The sequence below is a fragment of the Sceloporus occidentalis genome, unplaced genomic scaffold, assembly GCF_023333645.1.
Source record: "Sceloporus occidentalis isolate IW3139 unplaced genomic scaffold, rSceOcc1.0.p SCAF_20, whole genome shotgun sequence".
NCBI classification, from domain to species: domain Eukaryota; kingdom Metazoa; phylum Chordata; class Lepidosauria; order Squamata; family Phrynosomatidae; genus Sceloporus; species Sceloporus occidentalis.
The window spans coordinates 15,281,804-15,302,402 of record NW_028317000.1 but is presented as its reverse complement, the minus strand read 5'-3'; the positions used below and the strand labels follow the sequence as shown (position 1 = coordinate 15,302,402).

Here is a 20,599-nt window from a genome sequence, read left to right as displayed (position 1 = left end):
ACCTCAGAAAATGGCTCCCTTTGGTTCTGGGGCCTTTCAGGAGGGCAGCCATGTCAGCCCTCAGCCTCTCCTTATTATACTTCCCTATCAGTGTGTGGTGTGAAAGACACCTTAAAATGGTGGGTTTTCAGTGGATTTCTGTGGACAAATAGGACACACAACAGTGGCCCTTTGGGGTCCATGCTGCTGAGCTGCAGTCCTTTCACAAATTGTGCAAAGGCCCGATATGATTTATAGCCTTGTCTGAGCAAGCCGCCTTGAACCCCATTTTGGGATATTAATCCCATTCATTGAATTAAATTTTGGATGGTGTCTATTAATCCTTCTTTGCAATGTTGAGGTTTCTTCTTTGCGTATCTCTGCCCCATTTTGACAGGGGCTTTGTGAGTCCCTGAGGAGTGTGTGGTTTTGTTTGCAGAGTTTGTATAAACATTTGGGGTAAAATAAACTCTCTCTCTCTCTCTCTCTCTCTCTCTCTCTATATATATATATATATATATATATATCCTTTGCATTCAGAAGCTCTGAGGCAGAAAGGCTTTGTGGGGCAAACGTTTTGAGAGTCTTCCTCCCTCTGGCGGCCGAAGAGGACAAGTCGGTCCCTTGGCTTTGCTTTTGCTTCAGCCCAGGAAGCTCTCACTTGTGGGTTGTGTTGGAATGTGGCACAACAGGTGTGCAAAAGCATGGCTCCTCCTTCCTGACACACCTGCATCACACACCTTTCGCTGGCGGAAGGGATCAGAGGTTACACACCTGTCTGACAGGATATAGCAGCTCCTTCCTTTGCACCACCTGAGGCTGCATTCGCACTGCAGAAATAATCCAGTTTGACACCACTCCTCCAAAGTTCCCTGGTCTCCAGAGTCATAGTCCAGGGCTCAAACCACTACACCATGCAGCCTTGTTATTGTGTGCCATAAGTTTCCAACTTATGGCAACCCCATCAAGGCAAGATTTGTTCAGAGTGGATTTGGTATTACCTCCCTCTGAGGCTGAGAGAGTGTGACTTACCCACTGGGTTTCTATGGCCGAGCGGGGTAAATACACCACACAAAACCTTGGAAACCAGTAACCCACATTGTTATGTGGAAAGTGGGCCATTTGGGGAGCCATTTTGAAACCCCACGAGGGCAAGGCTGGGTCCCACGAAGCTTAAGGCAATCCTCCCCATGTCTATCAGATTTAACACCCCAGAAATAGAGGCTTCCATGTCTCTGGGGCACTCAATCCAGTCCTGGTTTTACGCTAGCTTTCAATGAGCTGGAGACCTCTTTGAAAACCCGGAGCGGATTCTCTGCCCCGCTGACACGGATTAGAAACTGGACCATCAGCTTCAGCCATAAGACAAAGTAGTTGAGGTTTGCGTGGTCAGTTGTCCACCCTTCTTCTGACCCACTAGCCGGTGTGTAACCTCAGCGAGTCACCCGCAACTGAGTCAGTGCGGGACACACACCAAGAAATGGAAGTTGTTGTTCTGGAACTGAGTGATCTCACCACAAAGGAAGTCTTGCTTAAACCTTTGCATACCATGAAGGTCGATCATGGAACAAATTGGCTCCATTGGTTTGTTAGGACTCACAACAAGCAGAAGATGGTTGGACCACAGGAGGTGTTGCCTCCTCTGTTGTTGTGACTTGGGGCCTTTTTGACTCACACTGCACAAATACCACACATAAATGGACAAGTTGCTTAGCTGTAACCATATTTCTCTGAGAGGTCATCTGGGAATCCACACAAATGAGTCATATTATGCTTTATTTATATAGCGCTGTAAGCTCCGGAACCTTCTTAGAGACAGAGGCGTTTTGGCGGCCATTTTAAACCTTCTCTCACAGATAAGAGGTATAAAGCGCACCAGTGAGGCAAGCACCATTTTAAAAGATTCTCCTCAGGAGCACAAAGGCAGTTTGCCAAATGCGCCAGTGAGTCAGGCGCCATTTTAAAAATTTCTCCTCAGAAATAAAAAGGACCTAAACAAGCGCGCCAATGAAGGGGGCGGCTGTTTAAAAAGATTTTCCCCCTCAGGAGAATAAAGGCACTCTGCCCAAGCACACTAATTGAGTTGAGCGGCCATTTTATTTTACAAATTACCTCAGAAAATGAAATGCAAAAGTGAGGCAAGCTGCCGTTAAGACAACTTTACCTCAGAATTTTAAGTATGACAATGATTTTTAAAAAATGGCCGCCAAAACGCAGATTGATCCCATTTTAAAAGTCTGACAGGAAAATTACTCTCTGAAGTTCCTAGACGCTGCTTTTGCGGCGAATAAAAGGGTGTAGGCAGGAAGCTGGCCAATAAGGCAATTGCTAACAAAATTGCCTCCAATGGTGCCAAGAAGGTTCCTAAGTTAACTGCGCAGGTGCATATATAACCCATTTGTGTGCATTCACAGAGACCACAAAGAAGAAATATAATTTATTTTTGTTCTCTCTCTCTCTCTCTCTCTCTCTCTCTCTCTCTCTCTATATATATATATATATATATATATATATGTTTCCTTGTCAAACAACAATGTTCTTGTTGCATGCCTCCAAGTCATTTTTCGACATATGGTGAACCTAAGGTGAATTATATGGTTTTCCTGGCAAGTTTCCTCAGAGGGAGTTTCATGGCTGAACCAGGATTCGAACCCTGGTCTCCCAGTGTCGTAGTCCAACACTCAAACCATATGTAATACACACACAAACATATATCTCTATACATGTCTCTCCGAATGCTTTTTTTATGTTGATGCTCAAGTAGACCATTTGCATTAAAACCAATTTAATTTTTTTAAAAGGGAGGCAAGCTAGAAACTCTTTTGTTATCACCTGAGGTGTTTTTCCACTTTAATTTTGTCATAACCAAAGGAGATGGAAAAAGCTGAGAGGTCAAAAAAAATAAGAGTGAAACTGACCCGTTATTCCCAACATACATGGGCCAGAGACGTGAACAAGGTGGGCAGCCATTTTAGTCTGCCGCAGCCAAAACTAAGAGGCTTGTGGGCATCACAAACTACACAGCTGCCCATGGTTTTGCCAGGCCAGAGCTTTGCTGGTGCCAAAACATTGTTTTCTCCAACTTGGTAGCTGCTGCCATCTTGTGGGTTCATATTGTAAATGAATCAACCACGGAATTAGAGTGGATTAAGGGTGTCCCAGTTGCAAAAGAACTGAATTTAGGAAAATTATCCTTTGTGGTTCAAAAGATACTCCCAGTTTCCCCAGACAGGGTCCCCCCAGAATTTTTGGAATTATAGGCTGGTGTTTTGCTTGGGACCTATGCCTTGTCTGTGTTCAAAATTGTACTGAGAATATTTGCAGTGCCCATATTCATCCAGGGATATGGATATTACAAAGTCTGGGTATCGATTGAGCAACAGTGGAGTGAATGACAGGCCATGATGCGATACTCAATGAGTACTGGATATGTAGTATGAACTACAGTTGACTATAGTTGGGTACTGGATGTGTAGTATCACCTACAGTTGACTTGGATGTTAACTGGCTGACCCATTGGATCCATGGGTATCAACTACAGTTGATTACAACTAGCTCATTGAATCAATGAATGTTGATCAGTTGACCATTGACTCAATGGGTATTGACTATAACTGACCCATTCAGTCAATGGATGTTGACTGGCTGACTCATTGGATCCATGGGTGTTGAGTACAGTTCACTACAACTAGCTCATTGAATCAATGAATGTTGATCAGCTGACCATTGACTCAATGGGTATTAACTATAACTGACCCATTAAGTCAATAAATGTTGACAGGCTGACCCACTGGATCAATGGGCATTGACTACAGTTGACTCCAGGTGACCCATTGAATCAATGGATGTTGACAGGCTGACCCACTGAATAAACGAATGTTGACTACAATTGTTCCATTAAACCTATCGTTGTGGGCTATTGTTGACCCACTGAACTGATGATGTTGGCTTGCCATATAACAACTGAGTCCATGGGTCTACTTGAGTTGGGACTGTCCAGTAGGATTGGGGCCAATACACAAGGAAGGTCTAGACTACTCAGTACATGTCCCATCAGCAAAAATCTGGTGGCGGTGGTGGTGCTTGTCGTCTAGTGAATCCCCAAAGAAGCCGTAGAGGGTGGGTGAAGGATGTAGCAGTGGAGGCCACCAGGAATCCCAAGATAACCAAGAACCAGGATAGGACAGAGTTGGACCAGTGTGCCAAGAGAACAGTAGGGAGTCATCCGCTCACCACATTGGAGCTATCAGGGGATGAGTTTCTGGGCACGGCACAAATGTGGAACACACCTGAAGAAGGAAAAGGTGAATGTGTGAGCCAAGGTGGCCAGGAGGAAACAGAGGTGGCCACAAGTTCAGAGCCATAGACCCAAGTTTTTTGTGACCCAGACCTTCAGTTTCCATGGGTCTTCTCCAGCCAGAAGAAAAGGGTGCACATTCTTCAATTGTGCTGGGCTCAATTCTGGCCCAGAGGAAAGGGATGGGTGCAAATCACCAGCTCGGAGAGGGTTACAAATTGCAAGGATTAATTGATAAGTTGCTATACTTGTAAGTACGCTCTAGGAAACACATGGGTCTTCTCCTCCCTGTTACTGTGGTGCCAGGACCCACCCTCCTCTCTGCTCTGCATCCACCATCTGCCTAGAAACTCCAGATTAAATGTTCCTTATCGTCCCTCCTTAATTAAATACCTGCGGAGATGGTCAGGATGACCGCAATCCAGCCCAGAATGTAGGACCAAGAGAAACGCCATTCTGCGTAGCGCTTTGCATAGAAATTCACTGTCACCCCGGTGTAGACAGAAACACCCAGCACAGCAAAGAGACCTGGGTGCGAAGAAAGGACATGATCAGTTGAGATCCTGAAATTTCATGTCAACAGCCCCACATCCCCTATATATTGAACATGGATTCTCCTTGGTGCGTCCCACCTGCCATCAAGAGCGTGATGCCCGCGGAGCGCGTCCGGGTGGAACCGGTGCTACTAGAGTAAGCGGTGAGTCCCAAGATGATCCCCGCGAAGGAAGAGATGACAGAGAGGATCATGAAGGCCCGGGTCGTATCCCAGAAGGCTATATGAGAAGACAGTAATCAATCAATCAATCAATCATCAATACCTGGCAGAATCCTGCATCAGCTCCTTAGTTAACTCAAATGGTAACCACAATGCAGAATTAATAGTTTGACAACACTTTTAATTGCCATGGCTCAATGCTAAGGAATTCTGGGAACTGTAATTTTGTCAAACTGCTCTGGTGCCACCACAAAGTGCAAACCCTAGGATTTCATAGGATGGAGCCATGGCAGTTAAAGCAATGTCAAACTGAATTAATTCTGCAGTGCAGATGCAGCCTTAGCTAAGGATTTGTAAAGATACACCAATTATTTCTTGCAGTTCCCCCCCTGTGTCTTCTGGCCTCTATCTTACCAAGGGTGATGGTGTGCGGGTGGCACTTGCTGCCTACACAGAACCGCCAAAGGCCCTGGTTGCTGAGGGTACCCGAGTACCGGTACTGCATCCAAAAGTCCGTGGCTGTGGCAACGATGAGGAGGACCAGGCCGGAGGCGGCGCACAGGAGTCCTCCCCCCATCAAGCCCAGCATCACTGACCACTCGCTGGTCAAGGGTTCAGGAGGGGGTCCCTCCTCGTGAAGAAGGACCAGCGGGGACGGCTCTTCCTGGGACGCATGGGGCAGATGAGGTGGTTTTTGGGAAAGAGAGAAAGAGAGAAGGAATAGTTATCCCCATTTGCTGAGAAAAAGTCACTTGGCTGAGAGAAAATTCAAACCTTGGTCTTTAAAACAAATGTTTGCAAGCCACCTTGGATCATGTTTAAGGAGAAAACTGGGCTATAGAGATGGATGGATGGATAGATAGATAGATAGATAGATAGATAGATAGATAGATAGATAGATAGATAGATGAAATTTCCAACTTACCTTCAGCGCTCAATCGTTTTGACAAACCGTTATCCAAGAAAGCAACCCATCTTTGCTGGCTGAGATGTTTTGGACCTCTCTGCTCACCGTTTGCTAGCCTCCCTTCCTCTCCCAGAGATGCACAACTTTCGCGTCCTCCCATGCGCACAAAGAGCAAACACCCTGCAAAGACTCAACTTTTATAGCCCCTCCGGCGCATTGTCCGGAGACACATTGTGACACAAGGCGCACAATGGGCTGGAAGCCTCTCGCACCCGCTGGTCCCCAGAAACACTGCTTTTCCTCTCTTGTGGTTTTGCTGATGCAGGACTGGGATGCATGGAGAGCGGAGGAGAAAGTTTGGGAACCCTTTCTCTTGTGACCAGAATGAACCAAAGGGACAGATCCCATGACTCTCTGACCTCCCCCTTTGCATGACCCCAAAGGATCAGCTTGGGCATTGTTTAGGAAAGCCTTTTCCAAACCTGACTGCTGACGTACGCTTTTCCCTCCTTTCCCTGAATTAAAATCAGAATCCATGATGCATGCTCAACATGCTCAACACCCAAATGAAGAACTACCATGGAGTCCTCCCATTGGCTTTTTTTTTCCATTAGAGAAGGGCTGCAAAGACATTTCTTTGTATTGGTCCCATTGTGCATCGGTCCTGTTATGCATCATTGCCATTGTGCACCAGGAACAACCCAAAATGTAACTCAGTAATGTAAGAGGTCTCCCCAAAGCAATTGTGGAAAGGAACTGAGGATACACAACTGCACTTAAATTTATTTAGGATACATAAAGTGGAACTTGTGAGAGGAGACGCCCAAGGTTTACTCTGGCCTTCTTTCACTACTGTGTTAAAACAGACACCAAACAGAGGTGTGACCATTTGCTAAAATGTTATGTCCCGCAATATTGTCCCATCAGAGATGAGACAAGAACATGGAGCCCATAGAAAGGTGGTTTGGTTGGGGTCACCACAACCACTCTTATCTGAAATCATGCAAGAATGCCACCCCTAGTTCTCCTTTCAGTCCTCCAAGTTGCGGAAGGCATTCTGCATTTCCTCATTCAGCTGGGCATAATAAGCTTTGATCTTCGCCTCGCCATCCTTCACGGGATCCTAAAGAAAAGCCCAAAGAGTGGCAGGTTTCATAGATGCAAACAGAATCCAAATCTAGGCAAGCAAGTCTAAAACTTTCCAAAGCCGGACACCTCCTGGCCCTCACCTGGAATTTCATGGAGCTCAGCTTGTACATGACGTCGCCCAGGTTCTCGCGGATGACGGCCCAGGTGATCTTGTGCTCCGATTGGGCCGTGGACTCCACCGCGTGGCGCGCCAGTTCGTAGAAGGAGATCATGTTCTGGAGCATCCCCACCGTCTTGTAGAAAGGGCAGAATCTGGAAGGAGGAGGAGGAGGAGGAGGAGGAGGAGAATTGGTGGAGGAGGAGGAGGAGGAGAAGAAGAAGAAGAAGAAGAAGAAGAAGAAGAAGAAGAAGAAGAAGAAGAAGAAGTAGTAGTAGTAGTAGTAGTAGTAGTAGTAGTAGTAGTAGTAGTGAGCTGAAGGCACCTTCCCTTGAGAAAGTGTCCAGAAAGCTCCAAGGATGTATAGCCCTTCTTATGTGTTTGGGATGGCATGTGTGTAGACAAGATTAGATAGATAGATAGATAGATAGATAGATAGATAGATAGATAGATAGATAGACAGACAATTCCCCAGTTCTATGCTTAACGGAATCACCAGGGGCTATCCCTTTTGACACTACAAGGGGATCATCCTCAGGTTTGGGCCCCAAAATCTCAGGATCAGGGATAGTTCAGACTTGGCAACCCCAAACACAAACTGAGCACCAAGACCACTGGACTTAATATATAGCTCCAAAACTCCAGCCAAATTGGGCACAAAAGCTGAAGAGAGCTTTCCAAATATTGGGTTGCGGTCAACAGGCGTTACCTGTCATAGGAGGAGTAGCCATTTTGCTGCAAGAAGTCGTCCTTGATCAGCTTGGCCACCTCAAGCGTGATCTTGTCCGTTTCGGCAAGAGAGGCCTGCAGAAAAAACAAACAGGGAGGATAGGCAGGAAAATAGAGGGATGGGGACACAAACATTAGGGACTGGCTCCTTTCCTCTACTCTCTTGGCTAGGAAAACATCAGCGGGCATGTGGTTTCCAAAACAAAAGGCTCAGTTCATTTGGAAAGTGGTGCTGGGGGTTCTTCTACAAGAAAAGTACAAGAAAATCTAGCACCAGGGTGCAAGTTTGTTAATGTCATTCTCATAGGCATAGGATTCAGGAAATGATGCTCTGGCAAGCAGTACATTTTCTAATGTCTCAGGCTTTTGAGGGATAATTTAATGTGACATCAACCAACACAAGTACTAGATCTCAACAAACTGAAGAGGGAAACGTTCCATGTTTCCAATGCAGTGCACACTGTTCTCTCTGAACCGACCATGACACCAATGGAGAGTTGAAGTAAAAGGGGTGAGAAATGAGACGATCGCCTTTCCCTTCTGCCTCTTTACCTTCCCAACCAGCTGGACAATCTCCGCGAGGTCTTCCTCCTCCTGGAGGATCTCTTTGGCCTTCGTACGCAAGGAGACAAACTCGGGGTAGTGCCTCTCGTAATGCTCATCCAGAGCCCGCATGTATTTGCTGTAGCTGATCAGCCAGTTCACTGATGGGAAATGCTTCCTCTGAGCCAGCTTCTTGTCCAAACCCCAGAAGACCTGAGATTGGGAAGGGAAGGGAAGTGAGAACTTGGCCGGACTGTTTTGAGGACATTAGAGAGCTGCTTTATACAATCCCAACCACCAACTGTCCCATAGGGACAGTCCTAATTCATCTTTGCTTTTTAAATGTCCCAGTTTCTCTTTCCACCTCTTTCCCCCTTCAGCTTCGTTCAGTTGCTGCAAACTGAGTGCAAAGTGCAAAAGTAGTTTGCATTCGGTCAACTCAGCGGGAAAGAGAGGAGGTTGCAGAACCTTGCCCTTCCCATTTGGCTCATGCAAAAGCAAACCCTGCTTAGCTTCCAAAATCAAGTGAGATGAAGAGTTTTGGAAAGCAATGGAGAACTCACCTGGACGATGCCCAAGGTTGCGGAGGTTACTGGGTCAGAGAAGTCACCCCCAGGAGGGGACACCCTGGAAGTCAGATGGAAAAAGGGTTGTCAGATTCCGACTATGATAGATAGATAAAACATTGTGCAAATGTTGCAGATAATGCTGGGTCATTAATGGCGGAGAGAAGAATGTGCATGCAAGAGCCTACAGATCACTGTGAGGAAGGAAAAGGGGTTTCCTACAGCGACTGAATATTATCTTTTTAACTGGATGTCTTTTGGACGGAGTGAAAGCTCATCTTTCACCGGCATCCGGCATCTTTATCAAAGCGTTGAAAGAGGTAAATGCAAGAAACTGCTCAGAGGGAAGATGCTTTATCTGCTCCAGAGATCATGCCGTGGGTTTTAGCAAGCCTCTGCCAGTGAGAAGGGAATCCAGGGATCATGGGTGGGGAGAGGAGGTTTGGGTGAACACTTACGCCCCGACGATACTGACGCTCCCTTCCCGCTCGGGGCTGCCCAGGCACTTTACACGCCCGGCTCGTTCATAGAAAGAGGCCAAGCGGGCACCCAAATAAGCTGGGTACCCACTGTCTGGAATTGAGAACAGATAAGGGTTGGCAGTGGTAAACATTGGCATGCGTATAACCTGTCAAGTAAAGGATATCAGTTTATACACCAATGGGGAGGGCTTTGTTGCAGCCCGAAAACACTCATAGAATCATAGAAGCCTAGAGTTGGAAGAAACCCCAAGAAAGGCCATCCAGTCCAACCCCCTTCTTCTGCCATGCAGGGACTCTCAATCAAAGCATCCCCATTGACAGATGGCCATCCAGCCTCTGTTTCAAGACCTCCAAGGAGGGAGGCTCCATCACTATCCGAAGGAGTGCATTCCACTGTCAAACAGCCCTTACTGAAAAGAAGCTTGTTCCATCCTCAATGTGAAACCCCTTCAAATACTTAAACAGGGCTTATCATATCACCTCTTAACCGTCTCTTCTCAAGGCTAAACATCCCCAGCCCCCTTTACAATCCCTACATATTTCTCACTCTGTTGCCACAATAGAGATCATGAGTGCAGATGAAACGGAAAAAGGGATTACCTGCAGGCATCTCGGCCAATCGCCCAGAGATCTCGCGGAGGGCCTCCGCCCAACGGGAAGTGGAGTCGGCCATCATGCTGACATGATAGCCCATGTCACGGAAATATTCTGATAAGGTGATCCCTGAAGTTGAAGAGAGGAAAAGGATGGAGGAAAAGAGCTATTGCAGGAAGGCTTTCTCCAAAGAACAGGCGGCTCAAGCAAAAGAGTCAAGCTGCATGCCACACTGCAGCATTAATGCAATTGGACACTGCTTTCATCGCCATGGCTCCATCTAATGGACTCTTGGGGTTTATAGTTTGTTGTGGCACTTGCCACATTGTTTTTAGAAATAACGCAGGGGTAAGAAATATATGAGCACCTATCCTAGGTCATAATTCATCGTTCCAAAAGAAAATATCCCCACTTTCAAGCTCAAGGACTCCTCACCTGTGTAAATGGAGGCCTCTCGAGCCGCCACCGGCATGTTGGAGGTGTTGGCCACCAGCGAGGTGCGCTTCATGATGGTCTCCGTCTTGCCATCCACTTCCATCGTGAGCTGAGAGAGATGGGAGCAAGCAAGGGAAATGGTGAGAAAGGAGAGAAGGGATGGGAGGATTTGGCAACTGAGCCTGCGTTTACTTTCCAATGAGCCTTCAGAAAACAAAGCATGCAAAATGCAACATACATAGTCGAGCGGAATCATGCGCTATGATAGACAAATGTCTCTTGCCACTTGCGGGAGCACTTCTGCAAAACCAAAGATAAATGCACCTCTTTGATTGATAATTCCCATTGGCGATAGAAACTGAAAAGGAAGGCTGATAATGTTTTGCTTGGGCGGGCTTAGAAAGCTGCTTGGCTCTTGTGTGTCCCAGCTTCAGGGACGTATCCTTCCATAAAACTGGTTGACACAGCGAAGGTTAGACCCAGGATATGTGGCAAGTCACACTTTCTCAGTCTCAGAGGAAAGCAAGGGTGGCAGGCTTTGAAGAAATCTGGCCAAGAAAACCTCTGCCTTTGGGTCAATATAAGTCAGACATGGCTTGGAAGCACATGACGGTGCAGCATCATGATCAACAACAACGTTGCTTTAAAAAGTAATGCTTCACCCTTCTCAAAACTCATAATAAGTAATAGAAGGGAACCACTTTCCACCAGTAACTTCCCATGCTCTCAGATTTGTTTTGCCTCTGCTAACAACCTGTGTGTCAGGGAAGCCATTCCTGGTTTGGATGTGAACTTTAAAGGTTCTTCTGAACCTGAGCATCCAAAAGTTTCTACGCTTTGGAGAGCTCCTTCAAAGTTCAGACTACTGTCCGGGACGGACTCACCACCACCATTCACGGATGCCAGGGTCTCCACTGCCCTGTGAGTTTCTCACCTCAGGAAAGTCCCTCAGGACCTCGGACATCTCATTGCCCCGTTCGCCACAGCCAACGTAGATGATCACATCGCTGTTGGAGTATTTGGAGAGCGACTGGGAGATGACCGTCTTACCACAGCCAAAGGCCCCTGGGATGGCGGTGGTCCCACCCTGAACACACCTGCGGGAAGAGAGCAGTCCGGGAGGGGAAAATGTAACTTTTCCAAGCTCTGGTTGGACCAGAAAATGTGTGAGAGTAGCCCAGGACCATTAGATATTTCTCCACACCTCCAGTATCACACAGTGGACAGTATGGCGCTGCATGTTCACAGAATCCTAAAACTGGAGGGTTCGGAAAGACAAAAAGCATGGTCTACCCAGTGATTCCCAAACTCTGCTCTTTTGGACTTCAGCTCCCAGAAGCCACAGCCCTATTAGCCAATAGTCTAAGATTCTGGATGCTGAAGTCCAAAACATCTGGAGGACCAGAGTTCAAGAATCACTCTGACCCAGCTTTGAGCCTAGTTTCCAGCAAATAAAGTGAAAGAAGGAGAGAGGAACTGGGACATTTTTAAAGCAACTGAAAAAGTGGGACAGCAGAGGATTCATTGGGAGGGTCCCTGCCAAATTGGGGACCGTTCATCTTAAGGTCGCCATAAGTTGGAAACGACTTGAAGGCATTCAACACACACATATTATGGCCAAAGAAAGCAAAGGAGACTTACGGGAAAAGGGCGTCCAGGACCCTCTGGCCAGTGAGGAGGGGGTTGTTGGCCGGCAGCTTCTCAGAGACAGGACGGATCTGCCGGACGGGCCAGACTTGCACCATTGTGAGCTTCTCCTTCACTCCCTCGAAGTCAAGTTCCAGCACCACATCCTTTGGGGAGAAAGGAGACACAGAGGTAAGAAGGAGCACAGTCTAATGCCAGAAACATTGGGAAGGACTCCCTGATGGTAAGAGCTGTTCGGAAATGAAATTTGCTGCTGGGGAATGTGTGTTGTCCATCCACACACATGGACAACACACAGCCGTACCGAAGCATCGTAATTCCCAGCCGGGACGATGTGGGTGACGGTGCCCTTGGACCGAGGCGGCACCATGATCATGTGTTTGATGAGGGAGTTTTCGCGCACCACCCCATAAATATCGCCACCGGTTACATGGCTCCCAACCTAAAAAGAAGAGGAAGAGAAGGTTAGTTGTTAGAAGATGGTGTGTGGCCATAGATGATGAATCTGTTTGAAGGACAGTGTTCTTGCAGGAACTGTGGTGGGGATTCTGGGAGCTGTAGTTCAGAAATGATACCCCACGAACCCCATCCTTTTCCCGGCTCTTACCCGGATGTTAGGGCTGGGTGTGAACTCCCACTTGATCTGCCGGGACAAGGCGGTGATGTTGATGCCACGGGGGATGTAGATGCTCTTGGTGAGCTCCGTGATGTCCCTCAGCGGACGCTGGATCCCGTCAAAGATGGAGCCCATGATGCCGGGGCCGAGCTCAACCGAGAGGGGTTTCCCGGTACGCAGGACGGGGTCCCCAACGCAAACGCCCGCTGGAGTAGCCATGGCTCAGGAAAAACACACACATGCATATATATATATATATCTTTGCCTTTTCAACAACCACAGACTTCCGTATACCCTTCACCAACCTGCAGTTCTGCAATTCTGGAGCAACCAGTAGCCAGGCATTTCAACTCAGAACACAGAACGATAGAATCACAGGCATTGGGAGGGATCCACAAGGGCCATCTAATACAACCTCATTCTGCCATGAAGGAAGACACAGTCCAAGCCCTCCCTGTGACAGATGGATGCCAAGGTGGAGCAAGTCAGAGAATAAAAGGAAGCCAAGAACTTGCCCAGCAAGGATGGAAGAACGTTTTGGAAGGATACAGGTCTCCTCATACACCTGGATGGTGGCCAGGTCGCCCTCCAGGCGGATGATTTCGCCCACCAGCTCAAAATGTCCGACTCGCACCAGTTCGTACATGGCGGCCCCGGCCATCTTGCAAGCGATCACCACTGTCAAGGAGAAGAAAAGGAGATGTAAATCCCCAGGGGTGGGAAAAAAGGAGAAACGTTGGAGGGAGAGCTTTCTCCCATACTCAACCCCCCCCCCAAAAAAAAATCTCCCTTTTTCCCCAAGATAAATTGAGAAAATTAATTCTGGAATATTTTCCCTTAGTGAGGATACACTAAGACACTTCTGTATCCTGATTCTGCATCCAAAAACCCCAAGTACTAGCCCTACAAAAAAGAGAACTTGGACATTGTACTTTTGGGACCTATAATGAGAGCGTTAGTTCCCTAGCATGCCCTGCCCAGCTTTAGAAAGGACTGCAAGGCCAGGCCAGCCATGGAAGGGCACATGATGGCGGCCACATGAAAACCCATGTGTCTTTGTTGTCTCCTTGAAGGGCAGCATGGCTTCTGCAACCACTAGGGAACGTACCGGGTCCAGAGACACCGTGGACAAAGCCCATCTCGCTCTCCTTCTCGGCATCTCCGATCTTGGGCAGCTGGGAGAAATCCATGGCTTTGTGGGGATGAAACCACAATGGCAACGCACAATGTACACCTCCACCTCAGATCAGTATCTGCTTGGAAAGAGAGGAAAATTAAACCCAACAAAGTGGTGGCATTGGCAATACTATTGGTTGCTCTAATAGAACTAATGAAGGACATCGGACCCTTCTGTCATTAAAAAGAGAAAGGGACTGCAGCTGCACTGCAGATTTAATGCACTTTGACATCGCTTTCACTTCCATGGCTGGGATTTGCAGTTTTGTGAGAATATTTTGCTTTTCCCAGTGCCACTACGAACTACAAATCCCAAGATGCTGTAGCATTCAGCTGCCATCATCATCATCATCATCATCATCATCATCATCATCATCATCATCATCATCATCTTTATTTGTATCCCGCTCATTTCCCAGAACCAGGACTCAGTGCAGTGTCACAATATTAAAAGACCAATGCAATTAAAAACATAGAAACGAGGTTAAAAAAGGAATTAAATGATGTTAAAATAGATGGACATGGCAATTAAAGCGGTATCAGACTACATTAATTCTGCAGTGCAGATGCAGCTTTTAATTCTTTCAGGGGCTTCTTAAATAAACCACCGCTTTCCTCCCGAAGGGTTTTAAAACTTCTGTTTTAAAAGTGGACTTCTGAGCCTTTCTCCCTTTTCTATCTGGAGATGTTTTGGAAGTCAAGTGGACCCTTGAAGGTCCTGGGGAAGGAAATGAAAAGCAAGAGACCCTCCCTCCCAAGGGATGGAAGGGGGAAAAACCCACTTTCCTGACCATCCCTGGTCCCAAATCTTCTCCTCATTTTAGAAAGTGCAAAGCCCCAGCTAAGTCTTACTTTTGGAAGTGAGTTGCAAAAGGATGGGAAGAAGTTGAGGAAAGTCCTTCTTCCTTGCTGGGAGCGTCTCTGCACTGCTTTGCCCTCTCCTTCTGCCAAGGGGACAGGGGTTTTGGTAGGAGGGGATAAATGGTTGATTATACAGCCAAGGTGGCAGGGCAAACCAGTCCGGCGTGCCTTCCTCCTGCCCTGGAACCAGTCCTGGCCTGAACTGGGGAGAGACTGGAGGTCACTGGAAGGAGAGAGCCAGCGGGAGCAAAGCTTCCCAAAAGGACAGCAAACAGCCTTGCTGTATACAGTCAACAGTCCTGCTTGCTTTCCTCCTCCTGCTTCAAGCAAAACGGGTTTTCTTAGTAATTCCTTCCACCCTCCAATGCTTTTCACGGCAGAAAAGAGCCATCCTTTCCTCCAAAGTTCAGAAAGCAAAAGCCAAGGAAGGGAGGGCGACCGGTTGGGTTTCTGCCTGCGAGGAAAAGGCAGGGAGAGGGGACCAGGGTGGCCAGGCATCCTCCTTTCCCAGGATGTGTCCTACATTTCCACCTTGTGTCCAGAAGGAATCCCAAAACGTAAGAGCATGATGGACTAAGAAGCCCATTGAGTCAGGGTCACCAGAGGTCCTCCTTTCCCCAGGGTCTGCCCTACATTTCAACCTCCAAAATGTCCTCCATTCGGACCCCACAAATGGATATTTGCAGCACCGTGTCCTCCTTTGCATTTAGGACATCCGGTCATCCTGAGAGAGGAGAGAAGGGAAAGCAAAGAGCACCCCTAAAGATGGCATTGGACTGCAAAACCCATCAGCCCCGAGACATGACAGGCAACTATGACGGATGCTTGGCATTGCAGTCGGATGACATCTCGAGGGTAATGCATTTCCAACCCTTTCTTTGGGGTAGATTGTTTCCAAGATCATACAGGAATCGGGTCCCTTATTGTGGCTTGTTTACCCCACAAGCTTTGACTCATGCACTAAACCCATAAACAAACCCACAGTTGTCGCAACTGTTCCAAACAGGTCTGAACTGGGCCACAACCTCACAACCTGCTAGCTCAATAAACGGCTCCAAAATTTCCTTTGGATCACAGTATCATGGTTTGGGCTAGCTACTAGAAGACAAAACGTAAAAGGGAACCCTAGGTTTGCAAATGCTGGGTCTGTCGAGGTCTTTTGCCCAGGCACTCTGCACATTCTCTGAGGCACTCTATTTGTGTTGCAAGAACGGAAGCATTGCTAGATTGCAAACCGTTTCAGCACTTGGCCAACTGAAACTGTCCTTTTTGACCGTGAAAGGCCCAGGAGCCCTCTCAGCGTGGCATCCCTTTGGCATCTCTCTGCCGTTTAAAACCCCTCATTCCAGATTCCTCTGGACCTCTCAGCGCCCAAAACCAACCTCTGTCTCTTTCTAAATCAAGAGCAATGGCTTTGCTCTCAGCAAAATGCTTTCTGGCAGGGATGGGCCTAGGCTGAAAACCAGGCCGGTTGCCAAGGGAGAGGCGCATGCGGATGCGGTTGCTAGGGGCTCCCGGTTGCCGAGCAACTGGCTCCTACTCTGCGCTGGCTCCCTCTTGGCAGGTAGGCCCAAGCGTTTCTATCAACGCGGAGGAAGGCCATGCAATGCCCGCCCAAATAGAAAATCTGGGCTTGGGTTAATGTAATGTTTTCTTTGCAAGGTTTTTGCAGGCGGCCTTTAATATTTTGCCAGCCTTGGCACAGCATTTGCACAAACGGCCCCCTGTTCGGCAGCAGATATGCTAAAATTGGGAGGTAAATATTGCGGCTGCCGTTGTGTGCCTTGCCGACTATCATGGGGTTTTCTTGCCACGTTTCTTCCCTCTGAGAATAATGCATTGCACTCCCAGCATCCATCGCCATTGCCTGTGCTGGCTAAGGGCTTCTGGGATGTGCAATCCAACAATGTCTGGGGGAGCCGTGATCCTTCTTTCCTGAATAGATCCATTCCCTCTCCAAGACTGCTAGGCATCACACCAACATGGAGGCAAAAGGAGACAAATGCAGCATCTAGCAGGCCTATTTCCTTTCTGGACCCTTGTTGTTGTGGGCCATGTAGTTATCCTTCTGAGGACCATGCATTGCAACTCCCAGCATCCATCACTGTTGCCTGTGCTGGCTAGGGGCTTCCAACAGTTCTCATCCTCTCTACTTTATGGATCTGTTTCAGGCACCACAGTACATTGCCACAGAGGCAAAAGGAGACAACTGCATCTTCGTTCTAGTGTGAATATTTTGTTTCTGGAAATGTTGTTGTTATGTGCTTTCAGGTTATTTCCAAAGCCTATCATGGGGTTTTCTTGGCCAGATTTGTTCAGAGGAGGTTTGCCATTGCCATCCTCTGAGGCTGAGAGAGTGTGGCTTGCCCAAGGCCACCCAATGTGTTTCCATGGCTAAGCTAGGATTTGAACCCTGGTCTCCAGAGTCATAGTCCAACACTCAAACCACTACTCAAGCCTTTAACTTCCTTTGCTTTGCTTCTTGCAGGTCAGCCCTGGCATGTCATCCGCCAATGCTGGCCCCAGCGGCTGGGCATGGAGGCCAGTGGTGCGCAGTGACCTCCTCGCCCGTGGTTTCCATTCATGCAACATGGTTCGGGGGAACCTCCTCATCTTCGGGGGACTGAAATCGCCAGAGACCCAGGAACCACCTCTGGGGGACGTGGTGGCCTTCGACCCGGCGCTCCAGGCGGTCAGAACCATTGCTCCAGACGAAGGCTACCGCCGGAGCCACCACGAGGCCGTGGTCCTGGCTGACCGCTTCCTGTGCGTTGTGGGAGGCTGGGATGGCTCCCGCCGGGTCTCCGATGTCTGCGGCTTCGACGTGGAGCACGGACGCTGGGAACGCTGGTCCGCAGGACCCTCCAACCAGGCCCCCGTGGGGCTCAGCAGCCACACCTGCACCAAGCTGTCGGACCACGAGGCGCGAGTGGTGGGCCGCGAGGGAGGGCTGCGCACACAGAGGCGCTATGCCAGCATCTTCACCTTACACCTCAACCCAGCAGCCAAGACCTACTGGTACGTCCTGAGCAGTGTTTTGAGCATGAAGCGGCTGCAATTCTAGACCTCCCCAAGACGTTGTTCAGTACCCAAAACTGACCCAAATCACTAATTTACCACTGGCCACATTTAGGAAATGTGAATGCACTCCCTGCAAAGGGAGCATGGACGAAGCGCATGAAATAATCTGAAATTTAGGACTGAGTGCTAGCTTCCTGAAGGAGGAAAGGCAGAGCAGCAGTTTGGTTTAAAACGAAGACTACTTTGTCGTATCTCTTTTCTACCTGCCAGGTACGAGGAAGAGGAGTCGCGCACGGCGTCGCGGGCCGGCCACTCCGCCATGCTGTTGCCCGAGGGGAGCTCTGCCAGGAAAAGCAGCGGCTACAAACTCATGGTCTTCGGTGGGCGTGACTCGGCCGACTTCGACGTGGCTGGACGCTGGGGGAAGAGCAAGATTAATGTGAGTGAGAGATGGCATCCTTGCAGCAGGGAATGGGGACCATTTCAAGGGAGGGAGAACAGAGCACTACATTAATACAGTCATCAGCACCATCCAGTATGACGAAAGCAATAGTGAAATAACGATTTAGTAATCATTCCTAAGGACATACCCTCCAAATGTCCCCAATTTGTCAGGGATGCCTGGTTAATCCTCTGCCCTTCCACTTTCTTGGTTGCTTTTAAAATGTCCTGGTTTCTCTCGTCCTCCCACTTTGTCCTCTACTTGCTTCAGTTCTTTAAATGGCTGCCCTTGTATTTTTTCCTGCTGCGGGTGGCAAGGAAAAGGTGCTTGAAGGGCTTTTATGTTAGATGCCTATCCTTTGCAATGGAGTGCATTTAGGGCCTCTCCAATGCTCCTTTCTCTCCTTCTGACAAACGCACTCTTTTATCAGGCTGATTCAACCCATGCTCCTGGCCTGACAGAACAACTCTCCCGCTTGGTCAGCACCGAAAAGGGATCTGGGGAGGGTCCCAAGGGCCTGAGGCATCAATCCTGCACAGTGGTGGGGCCTTTCGCTGTCATCTTCGGAGGAGAAACCCTGGGGAAGGGCAGGGATGCCGTTTGCAACGACCTTTACGTCCACGATACAAGTAAGAGCAGCTCTCTCTTTAACCTTTAAGGAGCCCTGGTGGCGCAGTGGTTCAATGCCTGTACTGCAGCCATTCACTCAAAACCACAAGGTTGCGAGTTCAAGACCAGCCAAAGGGCCCAAGCTCGACTCAGGCTTGCATCCTTCCGAGGAGGGAACTAAAATGAGTACCCAGACTGTTGGGGGCAAATTAGCTTCCTTGCTAATTAGCTTCCTTGCTGTTCACTGCTATGATCTTTGGAACAGCGGTATATAAATAAAAAAAAACCTCTCCAACATTTAGTGCAAGCATTCCTGGTTAATTTTGGAGGACAGGTATGTCCTTATGGGGGGCAAAATGAGGACATTTCCTCCTCAAATCAGACTCCAATAAAATTGCTCTTTGATAGCACCCCAAATTCCTTGCTTTGCAGTAACTTAAAAACATCAGCTGAGAATTGAGAAACAGAGTCTAGGGCATCACCAGAAAAGTGGCAAACAAAGCGGCTGAGAGAATGTGAACCAGACGTGCATCTTCACTGCAGAATTAGAGCACACTGATAACACTTTTAAAATGCCATGACTCAAATGCTATGGAATTCTGGGATTTGTAGTTTTGTGAGCCTTCTCCGTCGTTGCCACCACAGACTATACATCCCAGGATTTCACAGGATGGAGTTAAAACGGGTGTCAAACAGCATTAATTCTGCAGTCTGGCAGCCGCCTAGGGATATGGTTTGCTTCTGGAAAAAAGCATCAAGGAATTTTACCTATTTTCTGTACAGGAAAAAGCCTCGTTTCAGAACAGAACAGCTGTGTGTGGTTTTTGTGTGGAACCTCCCCAACCGCAGCATTCTCTCTGCAGGGACTGAAACAGCCTTTTCTGCCCAGAAAATAGTTCCAGCTGACAGTCAGAAGCTTTTCCATTCCCCACTTTTGAAATACCTCTCAGAAAGCGAATCTCTCTCTGACATTATCACACTGAATAGAAGAGATTCCTCTCTTTCAGTCTGTAATAATAAGAGTGGATGGGAGAATGACAGGGAGGATTATGCAGCCATAACTTCACTGCCTTTTTTGCTCCCTACACGAAATGTGAGAAGACTGAAAAGTCTTTGGCCAACATTTTCTTTCTCCTAAAATTTCCTAATAGGAGCCTTTTTTACACCAAGCCTACAGGCAAAAGAGCCAAAGACAAAAACCCAAGAGGGATGATGGTTCTCCAAGAACTGAGCTGGGCTTTTTTCCCTTTCCAGGGTCTTTGCCAGCCAAGTGGTTCCGCTTTCCTTCTTCCAACCGGGCCCAGAAGAGGATCGGCCACCAGACCTGTCTTTGGAACGACAAGCTGTACCTCGTCGGAGGGTTTGGGGCTGATGGCAAGACCCCTTGTCCTGAGATTTACAGCTTGGAGATCTCTGCCTGAAGTCTAGAACCTTCTCGCCAGCTCCGAGTTTCCCAAAGAGCTTTTCTCCTTTGGTTTGTGATTAAATAAAAGCATGTTTAAATGGCTTCTCCTGTCACTTCCCAGCTTACAAATAAAGTTTTACCTATCAAAGGTTTAGGATCCAAGCCTGATCTCTGGGGCCTGCGAAGAACAAACTCTAAGGACCGCATGTGGCTCTTGTCCAACTCTCCTTTAACTAGAGATGCTTTTGGGGGTAGAATCTGGGTATCATCTCTCTACCACTGGGCTTCAGGAGAAAAACAACAAGCCAGTGCAGTTGCCAGGCTTGACA

The 20,599-nt window shown here is 48.1% G+C and overlaps 3 protein-coding genes across 12 annotated transcripts; 1 reads left to right on the top strand and 2 right to left on the bottom strand.

Annotated features, from left to right (window-relative positions):
- Window positions 1-578: 578 nt before the first annotated feature.
- KLHDC9 (kelch domain containing 9) lies at window positions 579-20,422 on the top strand. 7 transcript variants are annotated; one of them, XM_089483533.1, is made up of 6 exons: window positions 579-671; window positions 15,504-15,648; window positions 17,282-17,811; window positions 18,085-18,253; window positions 18,687-18,885; window positions 20,120-20,422. In XM_089483533.1, exons 1-6 carry the CDS (start codon window positions 658-660, stop codon window positions 20,284-20,286), a joined length of 1,224 nt encoding a protein of 407 aa, XP_089339659.1. In that variant the 5' UTR covers window positions 579-657; the 3' UTR covers window positions 20,287-20,422. The 7 variants fall into 7 exon arrangements, with proteins under 7 accessions (XP_089339659.1, XP_089339661.1, XP_089339660.1 ...); XM_089483535.1 differs by lacking the exon at window positions 579-671 and adding an exon at window positions 1,236-1,402; XM_089483534.1 differs by lacking the exon at window positions 579-671 and adding an exon at window positions 2,139-2,156.
- On the bottom strand, window positions 4,201-5,846 carry LOC149302185 (lens fiber membrane intrinsic protein-like). Its single transcript, XM_089483545.1, has 4 exons — window positions 5,406-5,846; window positions 4,909-5,049; window positions 4,670-4,804; window positions 4,201-4,268 (listed from the first exon to the last, which is right to left on the bottom strand). The coding sequence occupies exons 1-4, from the start codon at window positions 5,578-5,580 to the stop codon at window positions 4,201-4,203; spliced, it is 519 nt and encodes a 172-aa protein (XP_089339671.1). The 5' UTR covers window positions 5,581-5,846.
- LOC149302184 (V-type proton ATPase catalytic subunit A-like) lies at window positions 5,914-16,472 on the bottom strand. Of its 4 annotated transcripts, XM_089483525.1 has the most exons (16): window positions 16,176-16,472; window positions 14,785-14,876; window positions 13,865-14,009; window positions 13,306-13,434; window positions 12,748-12,962; window positions 12,445-12,582; window positions 12,135-12,286; window positions 11,428-11,590; window positions 10,494-10,602; window positions 10,065-10,187; window positions 9,441-9,555; window positions 8,980-9,043; window positions 8,426-8,629; window positions 7,854-7,948; window positions 7,128-7,299; window positions 5,914-7,021 (listed from the first exon to the last, which is right to left on the bottom strand). In XM_089483525.1, the coding sequence occupies exons 3-16, from the start codon at window positions 13,944-13,946 to the stop codon at window positions 6,929-6,931; spliced, it is 1,854 nt and encodes a 617-aa protein (XP_089339651.1). In that variant the 5' UTR covers window positions 13,947-14,009; window positions 14,785-14,876; window positions 16,176-16,472; the 3' UTR covers window positions 5,914-6,928. The 4 variants fall into 4 exon arrangements, with proteins under 4 accessions (XP_089339651.1, XP_089339654.1, XP_089339655.1 ...); XM_089483528.1 differs by lacking the exon at window positions 14,785-14,876; XM_089483529.1 differs by lacking the exons at window positions 14,785-14,876; window positions 16,176-16,472 and adding an exon at window positions 16,029-16,165.
- Window positions 20,423-20,599: the final 177 nt, after the last annotated feature.

Coding starts and splice junctions, on each gene's coding strand:
- LOC149302185 (XM_089483545.1), bottom strand. CDS start 5,580: ATGCTGGGCTTGATGGGGGGAGGACTCCTGTGCGCCGCCTCCGGCCTG. Junction 5,050..5,405: donor CCCGCACACCATCACCCTTG/GTAAGATAGAGG, acceptor CTTCTCATATAG/CCTTCTGGGATACGACCCGG. Junction 4,269..4,669: donor CATCCTGACCATCTCCGCAG/GTATTTAATTAA, acceptor TTCCTTCTTCAG/GTGTGTTCCACATTTGTGCC.
- LOC149302184 (XM_089483525.1), bottom strand. CDS start 13,946: ATGGATTTCTCCCAGCTGCCCAAGATCGGAGATGCCGAGAAGGAGAGC. Junction 11,591..12,134: donor GTCCTGGACGCCCTTTTCCC/GTAAGTCTCCTT, acceptor CTCTTCCCGCAG/GTGTGTTCAGGGTGGGACCA. Junction 7,022..7,127: donor TGAGCTCCATGAAATTCCAG/GTGAGGGCCAGG, acceptor GCTTTTCTTTAG/GATCCCGTGAAGGATGGCGA.
- KLHDC9 (XM_089483532.1), top strand. CDS start 15,442: ATGTCCTCCATTCGGACCCCACAAATGGATATTTGCAGCACCGTGTCC. Junction 15,649..17,281: donor AGTCGGATGACATCTCGAGG/GTAATGCATTTC, acceptor TGCTTCTTGCAG/GTCAGCCCTGGCATGTCATC. Junction 17,812..18,084: donor CCAGCAGCCAAGACCTACTG/GTACGTCCTGAG, acceptor TCTACCTGCCAG/GTACGAGGAAGAGGAGTCGC.